Consider the following 14,423-nt stretch of genomic DNA (forward strand, 5'->3'; position numbering starts at 1 on the left):
TCATTTAACTACACTCTTAGAAAGGGCATCCCCGCTCCCTCCTGGAGGGAGGCGACTATAACAGTACTTACCAAGGGGGGTAAAGATAAGGAATTATGTAGCTCGTTTAGACCAATATCGATCCTTAATTTGGATTATAAACTGTACGCCTCCATTATCACGAAAAGATTAGAACAGTTTTTGCCAGACCTAATAAACACGGACCAAACTGGATTTATATCTGGTCGCCAAACCCAGGAACACTACATATTATAAATCAGATAAAACAAACCTAAATTAATTCAGCCTTATTAAGTCTGGACACGGAAAAAGCATTTGATTGTGTGAGCTGGGACTATTTATTCTTGGTACTAGAAAGGTTAGGATTCAAGGAAGATTCAATTAGGTGTTTTAAAACACTACAAGACCCATAGTGAGAATAAAAGTAAACGGTCGACTAACAAATCCAATCGCCCTAGAACGCTGTACACGCCAAGGTTGTCCATGTAGCCCCGCCCTGTTCACGATTTTCATTGAACCGCTAGCCCAAGCAATTAGGGAAGACCCCAATATAACGGGTATTAATATAAAAGAAACAGAGCATAAGATAGCATTATACGCAGATGATGTCTTAATTAACTTAAAAAACCCTAGTCTGAGCCTCCCTAGACTAATGGACCTTATTGAAACCTATGGTCAACATTCGGGATACAAACTAAATATAGGAAAAACACAGATACTTACATATAACTATACCCCCCCAAGAGAAATAAAAGAAAATTACAATTTAAATTGGAAAATGAAGTATGGAGTATGGCTGACTAAGGACTTAACAAAATTATATGAAGCAAATTACCAGCCCATAAACACACAAATTAAAAAAGATATAGAAAGATGGTCATTAGCCCCCCTGGATTTCACCTCCAGAATACTCAGTGAAAATGAACGTAGTCCCTAGACTACTATATCTTTTCCAATCCTTGCCAGTGGAAATCCCTGCTAAACAGTTTAACAAGTGGGACAGGATGATTTCTAGATTCATATGGAGTTGGAAAAAACTGAGAATTAGGTTCCGGACACTCCAACTCCCTAAAGAGAAGGGAGACATGTCCCTCCCAAATCTGAAGGAGTATTATTATGCAGCGCAAATAAGACCTTTGGTCTGTTGGTGTGAAAGGGACTACGAAGCGAAGTGGAAGGACATTGAAGTGAAATCAATTGATATACCACTCCAGACAGTAATTGGTGATAGACAGCAGGCCGAGACCCTATATAGAAACGTAAACCCATTTATTGTACACACCCTACGGACATGGTTCAAAATTGTGAAACAATTCAAGTTAGAAAAAAGGATTAGGATCCTGAGGTGGTTTGCCTTCGATTTAGGATTTAAACCAAGAATGTATGATCAAACATTTAAGGAATGGGCTCTCCGAGGTATTACCTCATTCAGCACAATGGTAGAGAATCGAGAACTTGTGAGCTTTCAAACCTTGAAAGATACATACGGTTTGGATAAACACAACTTCTTCAGATACCTACAACTACGCCAGTACTTTCTAAAAGAGGTAAATGTGTCTGAGTCCAATACCCCATTGAACAGTGTTATTCAGATATTCATTCAGGCATACAAAAACAAGATGAGTAAAACTGTGTCTAAATTATATAATAGCTTTGTTCAGGCCAGAACTGACTCCACAGGTTACATTAAAACAAATTGGGAAAATGAATCAAACATTGAAATAACTGAAGACGAATGGGAGAACATGTGCAGAACTCAATGTAGCTTGACTAATTCAAAAACATGGAGAGAATTCTGCTGGAAAAACTTGACTAGATTCTTCATAACCCCCAAAATCAAATCCCGACAAGTAGGCATAGAGCAACCATGTTGGAGACAGTGCGGCCAGAGGGAGGCAAACCACTCTCATATATTTTGGAACTGTCCAGGTATTCAACGTTATTGGCAAGATGTTCACTCCACCATGCAGGCTATATTGAATTTTAAGATACCGGAGACCTTCTCCTATTTGTACCTGCGTAACTTACCTGAGGAATTGGTAGGAGGAGACAGATATTTGATACAAATATTTTTTGCAGCAAGTAAGAAAGCGATCACGCGTCTCTGGTATCAACAAGAACCTCCAACAAAAAAAAATGGTTGGCCATTATAGGTGAAATATAGACAATGGAAAAACTAACTTTTATTCTCAGATTACAGGAAGAGAAAGGTTTGAAGTACTGGGAAAAATGGGACTTTTATATGTTAATTACGACAACCAGTGGGTGATGTATAGTTGTAAAGAATATTCACCATATCTATAGGGAAAGTAAGAGAATTGAGAACTCAGCATGTGAAAAGTATATTTTTGTAAAGTGACACTAATAATGCAGCCCGGGATTGTGTTTTTGTTATGTCTTGTTGTTTGTGATTGTTTGCTTATTGTGAAAAACAATGAAAAGAAAGTTATAAAAAAGAAAAACCAGACTTTCCTCGTGATTGGCGCTCAAGCGATGGCGAGTTAACCCGACTTTTCTCGTGACTGGCGCCCAATAAGTTAACAGGCGCCCCCAAAATTGGCCATTTTAGTTTTAGTTTTTGAGGACTGCATACTTTTTTTGCAAACCAAAATACTATACTTTATACTTATACCACATGCATGAGCCTGGTATCTTTTGAAAGATGACATTCTTTATTTTTTATCCACTTTTTCTCCTTATTTTCTATTTTTCTCCCATCCCAATTTCGCCTGGCCAATTCTCCCTTAAATTCTCCCCTCCCCTGTCTCGAACGTTGCTAGACTATGCCTCCCACTGGTCGGCTGCAGTGAGGACCAAGCCTTGCATCACATGTCCCCTCCGGTACACGAGGAGGCAGCTGTCGCATCTTTTCACCTGAACAGCGCAATCTCTCAGTGGCAAGGAGTAACGTGTGGGAGGCTCACGCTGCCCCCGATACTTCCTGATTCTGCTGTACAGGCGCACCAACCGACCTGTAGGAGTCGATGTGCACAACGTCCAATCCCCACCCACCGGCTTTCCCACCCATAACACTGCCAATTGTGTTAGTATGAACGACCAACCAGGTAGCAACGCCGAGAGCTGGGCTCGAACCCAGCATCTCCTGCGTTAGTGGCGAGCGCCTTGCACACTGCGCCACTTAGCCGCCCGAAAGATGACATTCTGAGGTTTCAGATACAATAAGGAAAACTCACCTTTAGTGCTAATGAAATAGAGTAACATAGGTCTGAACTTGAGTTGTAGAAAAACTTTTTTCTGTAGTAGTTAGTATTCCAGAAGTAGTATTTCCCCAGAATGGCTGGAGGCTTAAAAAACTCCCGAAGCATCCCATAAGCCTGAAGTCTTATGTAGTACATGTCCACATTTCATAAAGATCCGTTCAGAAATGAGTGATTAGGAGTGATTTTGGTAAACTGTGTACAAAAGAAAAGAAATAATACTGTGTACTTTGCGCAAGCCTCAAATATCGGCATGTAACTCGAGAACCGCTGAACGGATTTTGTCACCTGAAAGGGCTATCGACAGGCAACAAATGGGGCTTTAATTCGATATATATATTGTATTACAAAATATGCACACCCGAGCCACTAGTGGTCGCCAAAGTGCCGGTGGGCAAATCGTCCTCAAGAGGGCCCACATCTGGGCCCTTGCAGCTTAACTTACAGGCACGGTTCCTCTCTGTCATCATCACACCTGCTGTTGTCTCCTTCTCCATCGTAGTCTGGGAGCAGAGACATCACCCTGGGAAGACAACAGAACAGAGTCATGGTCCTGTGGAACTCCTCTGAGCAAGGCACTAACACTGCCAGTATTAGGGGTCCTGTGTAGCTCAATGCAAAGGCACTGTCAGTCAGACACACACATTTGAATACTTATTTGGTTCCACAAATTATATTACATAAACAGGGAATCAAATATATCGGAGCCAAGCAGCACTGAACACTTAAGGGTACACTACACATAGCACCCCCTTCTCCATGCGGCTAAGCTGCCAATAATAGCTGAGACAGAGCAGAATCAAGAGGTTTATTTGTCACATACCGGTACATACCAGGGCATTGATTGTGCAAAATACAATAATAAAATAGAATAAAATAGGCATCGAAAAAATAAAATAGATAAGACATGCTAGGTTCCTGAGAAACTGGTTCTTATATACACTACTATGCAATATACAATTTACAATGTTAACTCTTACTGTATCTAAACTATACAGTACCTCCTTCTTTTAAAGTGTTTCTAAGATCTATTTTTTAAAGTGACATTTTGTTTAAAGTGATTTTTTTGGCGGTTGCCGCATGAGTGTGTCTGTGTGTGCTCATGTGTATTTGTGAGTGGAGAGTTCAGTGTTCAGTGTTCTGATGGCCTGGGGGAAGAAGCTGAGTCGGAGTCTCTCTGTTCTTGCAGCGTGTGACCATAGGCGCTTGTCTGACCGCAGCAGCTTAAACAGGCTGTTGTTGGGGTGGTGAGGGTCTTTCATAATTCTGCAGGCTCTGGATTTGCAGCTCCTGTTATATAAGTCCTGCAGGGGTGGTAGTGCAATACCCGTAGTATGCTCAGCTGAGCACACTACTCTCTGGAGTGCCTTCCTGTCCTGTGCCGTGCTGTTTCCAAACCAGGCAGTGATGTTTCCAGTCAGAATGCTCTCTACAGCCCCGGAGTAGAAGGAGTGGAGTATCTTCCCCGATACTCTGAACTTCCTTAGCTGTCTCAGGTGATAGGTGCTTTTTCGCCTTTTTCACCACAGGATCTATGTGTTTAGACCATGTCAGGTCCTCTGTGATGTGGACTCCCAGGTACTTGAAACTGCTCACCCTGTCCACGATAGCCCCATTTATCCACAACGGCGTGTGTGTCCCCTGCTGTATTCTCCTAAAATCCACGATCAGCTCTTTGGTTTTACCAATGTTCAGGAGTAGGCTGTTGTCCCGGCACCAGCGTGCCAGTTCATCAACCTCCTCCCATTAGGCCTTCTCGTCATTGTTAGAGATCAGCCCCACCACCACGTGTTGTCCGCAAACTTCACTATGGAGTTGGAGCTAAACCTGGCCACACAGTCATGTGTGTACAGTGAGTACAGCAGGGGGCTCAGAACGCAGCCCTGGGGGGACCCGATACTCAGGGTGATTTTGCGGGAGGTATGACCGCCTGGGGCCTGTCACTTAGAAAGTCCAGGATCCAGGCGCTCATGGCGGAGCTCAGACCCAGATCGATCAGCTTGTCAACCAGTCTGGTGGGGACTATGGTGTTGAAAGCTGAACTATAGTCAATGAACAGCAATCTCACATAGCCCCCCTTCTGGCTGTCAAGGTGAGATAGTGTGTTGTGCAGTACTTGAGACAGCATCGTCAGTGGACCTGTTTGCCCTGTATGCAAACTGCAGTGGGTCCATGTTACTAGGGAGGGAGGCACAGATGTAATCCTTGACCAGCCTCTCAAAGCATTTCATGACCACAGAGGTGAGTGCCACCGGTCTGTAGTGATTCAGGCTTGTTGAAGAGGAGTTTTTTGGCACAGGGATTATGGTTGACATCTTGAAGCAGGCAGGGACCACTGACTCAGCCAGAGATATATTGAATATGGATGTAAATACTGGGGCCAGCTGGTTTGCACAGGACTTAAGTATTCGTCCTGTTATCCCATCTGGGCCAGCCGCTTTCAGAGTATTTATACCCTTAAACATCAATCTCATGCTGTGTTCAGTCAATGAGAGAGTGTCCCCCCCCCGTGGATGAGCCCCCCCTTCCCGCGGCAGCCGGCGCGTCAGTGACGCCATTAGCCGGTGAGCTAACGTCGCCACTGCTCGCTCCAAACCTGGCATAAAAGGAGTTTAGTTCATCCGCAAGAGAGGTGTCGGCACTCACTATTGAGGGGGGACTGACTTTATAATCAGTTATCGTTCGTACTCCCCGCCATAAGCCTCTCGTGTCGTTCTGTGCCATCTGTGTCTCCATCCTGTTCGCATATCGCCGTTTAGCAGCCCGCACCTCCTTGCGTAGCATATAGGCTGCTACCTTATATTCTTCCACACGTCCCGATGCTCGGCCCGAGTTGTAAGCAGCGGTACGAGCATTCAGGGCCACTCGTATGGAATTGTCCACCCACGGTTTCTGGTTTGGGAAAACCTGCACCTTCTTTGTGGGGACAATACTGTCTGCTAATGTTGCTATAAAACTAACAACAACATCAGCGTATTCACTGACGTCAAAGGGGCTCGACTGTATCATCCCCCAGTCTATGCCCCCCAGTGCGTCCTGTAGCGTGGCCTCTGAGCTCTCGGACCACTGCTTCACCTCTCGCGACACAACAGCCTCTCGGGCTCGTTGTTTGTAGCTTGGTAAAAGAAATATGGCGTCGTGATCTGATTTACCTAGCGGAGGCGCTGGTACTGCCTTATAGCCCTGTTTGAAAGGGGTGTAGCAGTGATCCAATGTGTCCCCCCCCTAGTTGGGCAATATTTGGCAATTTGTTTGGCTTTTCTTTTTGACATTGCAGAAATTCTCAGACCTGTCATGGTGCATTTATATACAAGACTTCCGAATACAAGTACACTATATCTACACTTGTACCCAAGGATGGTTATCACATCGAGCATTGGTTGGTATTTTATATACTTGTCCTGGAAAGCCTGGTCCATGTACAGTACAGGTCAAAGGCACAGCCTACTTCTAAGATTATATTAGCACCTATTTGTGGCTGGTGTCAACAAAAACAACATCAGGTGTATTTGTGATGTTAGCAAAGACATCATTGGTAAAACCAAACCATTCTGGTAGCACTCTAGTATGCTTGTACATTGCTGCACTAGATGGTAAGATGTTTTGTACCGCATCAGACACAATGTCCACAATACAATCAGGACGAGCAATGTACAGGTGTTTGTATGCATTACATCCATTTGTTATGTGTGCAATGGATTCTAGGTGTTGTTGTGAATCCTGATGGTTTAAACATAATGGACTGTGAATGTGAGGATACCAGGTGAACAGATTGTAGCTTAGTGGGTAATACCTGCAGTCTTTCTTTGATGGTAAATTTCAAAACATCCTCAACAGCTGCGTTCTTAAACACTGAGGGCTAGATCCACAAAGAATGGATTGCACGGAGCAAGTTGCACCCTTACTTAAAATTCATTATGAATTGAACATGGGGGACCCTGATGTAAACAAGACGAAAGTCTTTCTCTGGTTTGCATCCCCTTAACAATTGTGTGTATTGAGCCGTACTGTATTGTACCCATTCTGCAATCTGTTAATAACATTTTCATTCAATCAATCAATCTGCACGGTGATTGATTGAATGAAAATTGTATTAACAGATTGCAGAATGGGTACAATACAGTACGGCTCAATACACACAATTGTTAAGGGGATGCAGACCAGAGAAAGACTTTCGTCTTGTTTACATCAGGGTCCCCCATTTTCAATTCATAATGAATTTTAAGTAAGGGTGCAACTTGCTCCGTGCAATCCATTCTTTGTGGATCTAACCCTGAGTGTCAGACTGAGTGGTCAGCAAACTCTAAACAGGCTAGCTTGACACACACAAACACACACACATATGCGCATACTTGTCCAGCAGGTGGTAGATGGTAACCTGCAGAGGTCTGGCCTTGAAGAGCAGCATAGGACACAGCGTGTTCAGGAGGGTCTGGAGAGGTTCTGGTAGGCTGGTCTTCTGACCTGCGATGAAGCGAGCCGGCAGGGTGTTCTGGCTCAGCTGTTTCACCGGCATGAAGCTCAGCGCCGTGCCCACCGACCGCAGTACCGCCAGCGGGAACACTGGGTCTTCTGGTTCAGGGAAGGCATCTACAATGGGAGGAAATGGACAAAGAAAATGGCTATGAAACATTAAAGGTGGTGTAGATACAATCTTTATGTAGACCAGGGGTTCTCAAACTATGGGTTGCGACCCAAAAGGGGGTTCGTGGGTAAGTGACAAGTAAAAAATAAATAAAAATAAAATCTCTAATTTATATTATATATATATATTTTTTTACGTTCTGGCAACATATTTTGACTAAATATGCCTCGTTTTATACATGTGTATTGATAACATAGTGCTAATAAATATGCATGATCAAGTTCAACAACGTGTGCTTTTATTTTGATATTCCTTAATTCCACGTTGAAATTATGCAATACATTAAAAAAAACTATTTAGACATAAAATGCCAGCTAATAATGCATTATATAGCCTGCATATACACACAAATGTGTTTCCCGGTTTCAATGGGTTAAGTGTGGGGTCACCAAAAAAATCCTAAATAAAATGGGGTCGTGGTATAAAAAAAAAACATAAAGACATGCTGGTGCTCTAGTGGGACATCTAGTGGCTCAATGTTATCTATAGCACCTAGTGATATATAGATCTAGTGGCTCAATGTTATCTAGCAGCTGCCACATAGTGATATATAGATCTAGTGCAGGGGTGGCCAACCCGCGGCTCGCAAGCCGCATGCGGCTCTTTGCCCGTCAATGTGCGGCTCTTCCATCCATACATTTTTTTATTTTTATTTTTATTTTTTTTACTTTTTTTTAGCTTTTTTTTATGTCACTCATTCCATAAGGACGTAGAATAAACATTTAAATTTTTTTTTAAATGGTCCATTTGCATGTTCTTGGTATCTGAATCTAGGGACATAAATGGATCAGTGTCAGAAATAGTGTGTCTGTTACTAGGCTTGAGTAAATTGTAATGAACCAAAGGAGAATATCAATTCTATTTAATTTTTTTTTAATCTTTGACTGTGAATAACACCATGCTAAAATTGACCAGACCTGAAAAATCTAAGCAAATGAATAAAGGGAAGATGATTAAACAGAAGGTTTTGTAGATACAGTACTGAATTCTGCCATCTTTTTTATAATGTAAATTTCTCCACCATTTTTCATCATATTGCAAAACCGTTTTTTGCAAGACGTTCACAGAAAAGTAGAGAAACTAACTGTGTTCTGTTTTATGGCAATAACGTTCAGGTTTGTGGGAGATAATCCCAAAAAATAAGAGAAATTAAAAAGTAAATCCAGAAGACAGATGATTGACAGGGGCTGGTGTGAGCTGGGTATGGTAGTTTTTCGAAATTTGAAAGCCCCGAGTCTCTTCCTTCAAAAGACTACACTCACTTTTGGATGTGCCACTTCCTCCTGTCAATATGCGCCGGTTTCCGACTCAATGCCCTGAGATTTCTATAATCTTATTGTAACTGAGGGGTACAATTCCCTGACTGTATTGAATAAGTATGGTATCATTAAACCACTACTGCGTTATGTACATTACTACTGGCCATACAGTACACAAGTATATGTGATGAACACCCCCACAATAACACGGCTTAACGAAGAAAGTACTGTTTGTAATATTTATTAGAAGAGCACCAAGATTATCTTACATTTATTAAGAATTAGAGTTGCGCTTGTAAGGCGAAGAATGTGCATGAATAGGTCAAGAGCGTAAGTCCATGAGCATATTACGAAGGGGATAATTAATACCACCTGTAGCATAAGAATTATATAAGGTACACTCGTAGGTCAGCTGGAGATACTAGGGGGGGGGGGGTTCCCTCCGGTTGTAAGCCAGCAGGGGAGAGGAATGTTCGGGAGCAAAAGTCTGGATCAACGAGGAATCAATAAGCTCCAGCTACGGGAGGCGGTACATATACTCCCTTGATCGGCAGATGAAAGCAGCAGCTATAATCCAAGTATGCGGGACAGCATGGATGAAAGCCAGCCAGCCTCTTCCTAGAGACTGGCTCGAGTGATGCTCCTCACGGGTTGATCCCACACAGCAGCGGGGTAGACGGTTCTCTGCTCCAGCAGCCACAGTACCAAAGCAATAATCCAGCCGGAAAAGGCTCTGCATTCACCGGTGTAGATTCTCCTGTGCACGGTACTTCACATTAACTAGGTCGAACTTGACGTTATTTCACTAAACTCTGACACTTTTACTATCCTATTCGCACGCGGTTCTAAGTGCTCTATTTAGACGCAAGGTTGCTCACTTCACTTGGTCGTTGACTCGTGATGAAGGCTTTAACTTGTTGGGTTAACTCGTTTGAGGGTAACTAACTGCTGTATCCACCTGCAACGTATTTATACGTAAGATGAATAATCTAGTGCCAACCTCAGTTCTGTCTCGTATTACTGCGCAAATCTGGGCATGTTGAGACATGTCTTAGCGGTGACTTTGAACTAGACATTGGGGGGTATGGCCGTGGCGCCTAGGGGGTCGCTGTCCAATAGGAGAACGAATATTATGGTCTGGCTTGTACCTAGGTAAAGGGATATTCCGTGTATATGTACAAAGAATATACAAGGGATATCAGACGATATACAAATATTATACATGGGATCTCAAGCAATAAATATATATATTCGGTTTAATCTGACCCTTTGTAACAGCCGCCTCCTAATTAGTCCGCACCTAATTAGATAAGCAGAGACAGATTAACCGCCTTGTCCACTACTCAATGTCCGTTGTGAGGAGTAGGGCAATTCACAAAGTCAGTGGGTCATGATCGTCAGCAAGGGAGTCGGGGAGCCTTGGCAACTCTATCAGCCTCGCCACGGGTCGGGTGTATGTCCGTCCCTGGACAAGAACTTCTGCCGCTCTGACCTTTCCGTCGGCACCAGTGATCACTTTGCTTACGCGGCCGGCCGGCCACGCAGCTCGGGGTAGTGACTGGTCTATGATCACGACGACTATGTCCACTTTTAAGTTGTCCCCGTCCTTGACCCGCTTCTGACGGGCTGGAAGGGATGGTAGGGGGGTTAGGAGGAAGCGGGCCTAAGACTGCTTTGATCTGTGCTTGGCTGTGCCTCCACCTCCTCCGTCTGTTTCTCTTGTTTGGTCTGTACCCCGTCTGAGGAGGGGCCGGTTCCGGCCGCCCCATCAAGGAGTCGCTTGGGGTGCTGGGTTCGAGGTCAGCTACGTCTGGAGCGCAGCTGAGGGGGGTGGAGTTTCGAACTCCCTCTTGTGCCCACGGTTCTCTCACAGGCCTCTCGCTTAATGTCAATAGCCTCTCAACGGGCTGTACGAGAGAGTGGCCGGTGTCGCTCACCTTTGTGTGCAGGCAGCGTGTAGACGTGGGTTGACTGTCAAGTCCGTAGAGGGGGCCCTGGAGCGTCCACCCCAGTCGGGTCTGAACCGCGACTGGGCATCCTTTGGGTCCGATGTGGGCCGCCTCAATTGGGAGAATGAGGTCCGCGTGGTCGGAGCCGATGAGCAGGGTCGGTGTGGCGCAGTCGATAAGCGGTATAGGTAGTTGACGTAGGTGCACATACTTCGCCATCAGCTGTGGGATGGGGTAGGTGTACTGTGATAGGCCTATGTCGTGGCTGGTGAAGACGTTGGTAATACTATACTGCTTCTCTGGCTGGTCCACCGCTGCTATCTTGAAGGAGACATTTTTACCCTTTATGGTCTTCTGGTCTCTTCTGATGGTACGTATGGTCATTGTTCCTTTGGCACCCCGCAGGCCCAACTGGGCTGCGGCGGAAGCGAGGAGGAGAGTCTTTTCAGACCCATCGTCTAGGACGGCGTAAGTGTCCAGGACCTTGTCCTCGTAGCTCAGGAGCACTCTGACCACTTTGATGAGCACTCGGGGGGGTCCCGCTATGCTGGTCTATATGGAGCACTCCTGTTGGTGGGTTGCCTTGGATCTTCTGGGATGGTGCCGACTCGCGGTCGTCCGAGTAGCACCGTGACTCCCAGTGTCTGCTGTAGCAGTCGGGACACCAGGGGGCGGTCTGGTGGATCTTTGGTACTGGTGCCACCGCCTCGGCCTGGTACATTACCGTGACGGGCCCACTTTGTTGTCCTGGCGGACGCCTGTTGATGTCATGCAGGACCTCCAAGTGGGCGCGGCCGCACCTGCTGCACTTCTTCTTCAAGCGGCACTCAGCTGCCATATGGTTGCGCGCGCAGCGGAAGCAGCGGCGGTGGTCTTTGATCCACTGACTCACCTCGTCCGTGGTCAGCTTCTTGAACTTGTCACATTGATACAGCCGATGTTCCCCTTCACAGTACTGGCATTCAATCTTCCACTCCTCTTTCGTCGAGGGGGTGTTGTGGTTCTTGTGCTGCGGTACTGATTCGGCTTGGTGCATAACGGTCACCGACCGGCGGTTATCATTTGATCCCCGAGGTCCATCTCTTGGGCTTGGTCCACTCCACACGAACGTGTCCGGTCGTAGGCTGCTGACCTCCCTGGCGAGGAAATCAGATAAGTCTAGGAGGGATGCCTCTGGGCCGTTGGGGTCGCGGTGGTCTCTCTGCCGCCGAAAACGCTCTTGTCGGGCGGGAGGGAGCTTCTCTAATATCCTTTCTACATTAGAGTTAGCGTACAGTTCGTATATCCCCTTTTCCTTTTGGGACCCCAGCATCCCTACCAGGGACTGTACCTTGATAGAGAGGTCATCCAATGCTCTGTTGTCTCTGGCTGGGGGGAGGCGGTCGATATCTCTTATTTCCTGTATCACGTAGTCCCATATGCGTCCATAACGTTGGTCGAGGGCTACTAGAGCCGCGGTGTATGGGGTACTTGAGTTGGAATATGCCAGCGCTATATTATGCGCTCTGGGCACCTTCAGGTGCTTGAGGAGGATAGCATATTTGTACGTCTCGTCTGGGACGTCGGACATCATAGTCTCTAAGCACATCCGTAGCTCCGTGTACTGTGCTCTGTCCTCGCGTGTAAAATCCGGGAACGTCGGTGTGCCAAGGTACGATGCCATGGATGGCTGGCACATCGGTGAGCGTTGGGGGAGAGGTCTCCTGGGCGAGTCTCCCCGTACGTGTCGTCGTGGGCTGGTACTCGGTGGGTACCAAGGCCCGGGTACCCAGGTGCTGTTCCTCGGGGCTGGCGGTGCGTCAAACTCACCCTTGAGTTGAGTCGGGGGTCTGTAACGCAGGGCCTCGGGGCTGACGTCGGGGCTGTACTGGGCCTCCTGGTCCAGAGTACGTTGCTGCTGGTCGGGGCTGTACTGGGCCTCCTGGTCCAGAGTACGTTGCTGCTGGTCGGCTTGACATTCCTCCTCTTCCTCTTCCTCTGCTAGGTCCTGGAGTCTTCTGTTCAGTCTCTCGGCGACGTAGGCCGGTTCTTCCCGGTTGCTGGGTCTCGTATGAACCGGCCGGGGAGGGGGTTCGGAGACGTGGACAGGATCCTCCTGTTGGCGGGGTCCCGGGTCGCTTGGTCGGGTAGGGGAATGTGCCCTAGACCCTTGTCGTGATGATCTCCGGGTGCTCCGTGCGGAGAGAGGGGGTGTCGCCATGGCGATCAATTGTTCTACCATCTGCGCCTGCAGCCGGTCGCGCTCTGCCTCGCGCTGCGCATGGGCGGCGTCGCGCACTGCTTCGCGCTGGGCATTGGCGGCGTCGCGCTGTGCATTGGCGCTGGCATGGGCGGCGTGGAGCTGTGCATTGGCGGCGTCGCGCTGTGCATTGGCGGCGGCGTGCTGTGCATTGGCGGCATCGCGCTGTGCATTGGCGGCGGCGTGCTGTGCATTGGCGGCGGCGTGCTGCGCATCGGCGCGGCTTCTTTCAATGTTCTCTTCCGTCTGAAGGCGTCTGGTCTCCAGTCTTATGCGGTCGTCTTCACTCCTTTGTTGCGCCTGGAAGCGCTCTCGCTCGATTGCAGCGTGTTCGCGCTCGCTCGTCTGTTGAGCCTGGAGGCGTTCTCTTTCCATGGTAGAATGTTCGCGCTCACTTAGTTGTTGCGCTTGAAGTCGATCGCGTTCTGTGGAGGCTGCCAGGGTGGCGATGAATGCCTGCGCCAGCATCTTGTCCGCTTCGCTGGGGGAAGACACTGACGGAGGTGATCGGCTTCTGGCAGTGCTCGTTGGGGATCTGTTCTCTGGGCGCGCCTCGAGGTCCGTCTCCTGGGCGCGCTTCTCTTCTGGTAGTGGGTCGGGTTCTGTCCCTGGAGCGCTTTCTTTATCCTGGAGCTCTCCGGGGACCGTCCCGTTGACGTTGTCGGGGGGTATAGTCATGTCATGTCCCTCCTGGTCCCCCCCGTGGGCTTGGTCAGTTTCGTTAGAACCCACTGGGGTCTCTACTGGCAGGGTCGCCTGGTCGGTAGGTTTTGACATGCTTTGACTATCCGCTTTATTTATTTTATCCGCAGTTAACGTCTGTATAAAGCTAGGTAGTAGACTGGCAGCGTAGTCCTCTAGGTAAGGAGGTGGCTGCCGTCTGCGCTGCGGGCGATCTAGCTTAGGAGAACCGTTTGTGGAGTGTTCACCGCTGGCCATGTCAATATTAATATTATATTAATATTACGCTAATTACCCTCCGGCTCGAAGGACCAATTGTAACTGAGGGGTACAATTCCCTGACTGTATTGAATAAGTATGGTATCATTAAACCACTACTGCGTTATGTACATTACTACTGGGCATACAGTACACAAGTATATGTGATGAACA

At 47.1% G+C, this 14,423-nt stretch overlaps 1 protein-coding gene across 1 annotated transcript in view; it reads right to left on the reverse strand.

The window, feature by feature from the left end:
* The window catches only part of ltn1 (listerin E3 ubiquitin protein ligase 1), a 206,501-nt gene that overhangs the window by 40,387 nt on the left and 151,691 nt on the right, over nt 1–14,423 (reverse strand). The window contains exons 25-26 of the mRNA XM_084320815.1: nt 7,571–7,808; nt 3,664–3,741 (exon numbers count right to left, since the gene is read on the reverse strand). Coding sequence (XP_084176941.1) covers nt 3,664–3,741; nt 7,571–7,808 — 316 coding nt within the window. The remainder of the gene's footprint in view (nt 1–3,663; nt 3,742–7,570; nt 7,809–14,423) is intronic.

The sequence above is a fragment of the Notolepis coatsorum genome, assembly GCF_963971535.1.
Source record: "Notolepis coatsorum genome assembly, chromosome: 8".
Taxonomy (NCBI): domain Eukaryota; kingdom Metazoa; phylum Chordata; class Actinopteri; order Aulopiformes; family Paralepididae; genus Notolepis; species Notolepis coatsorum.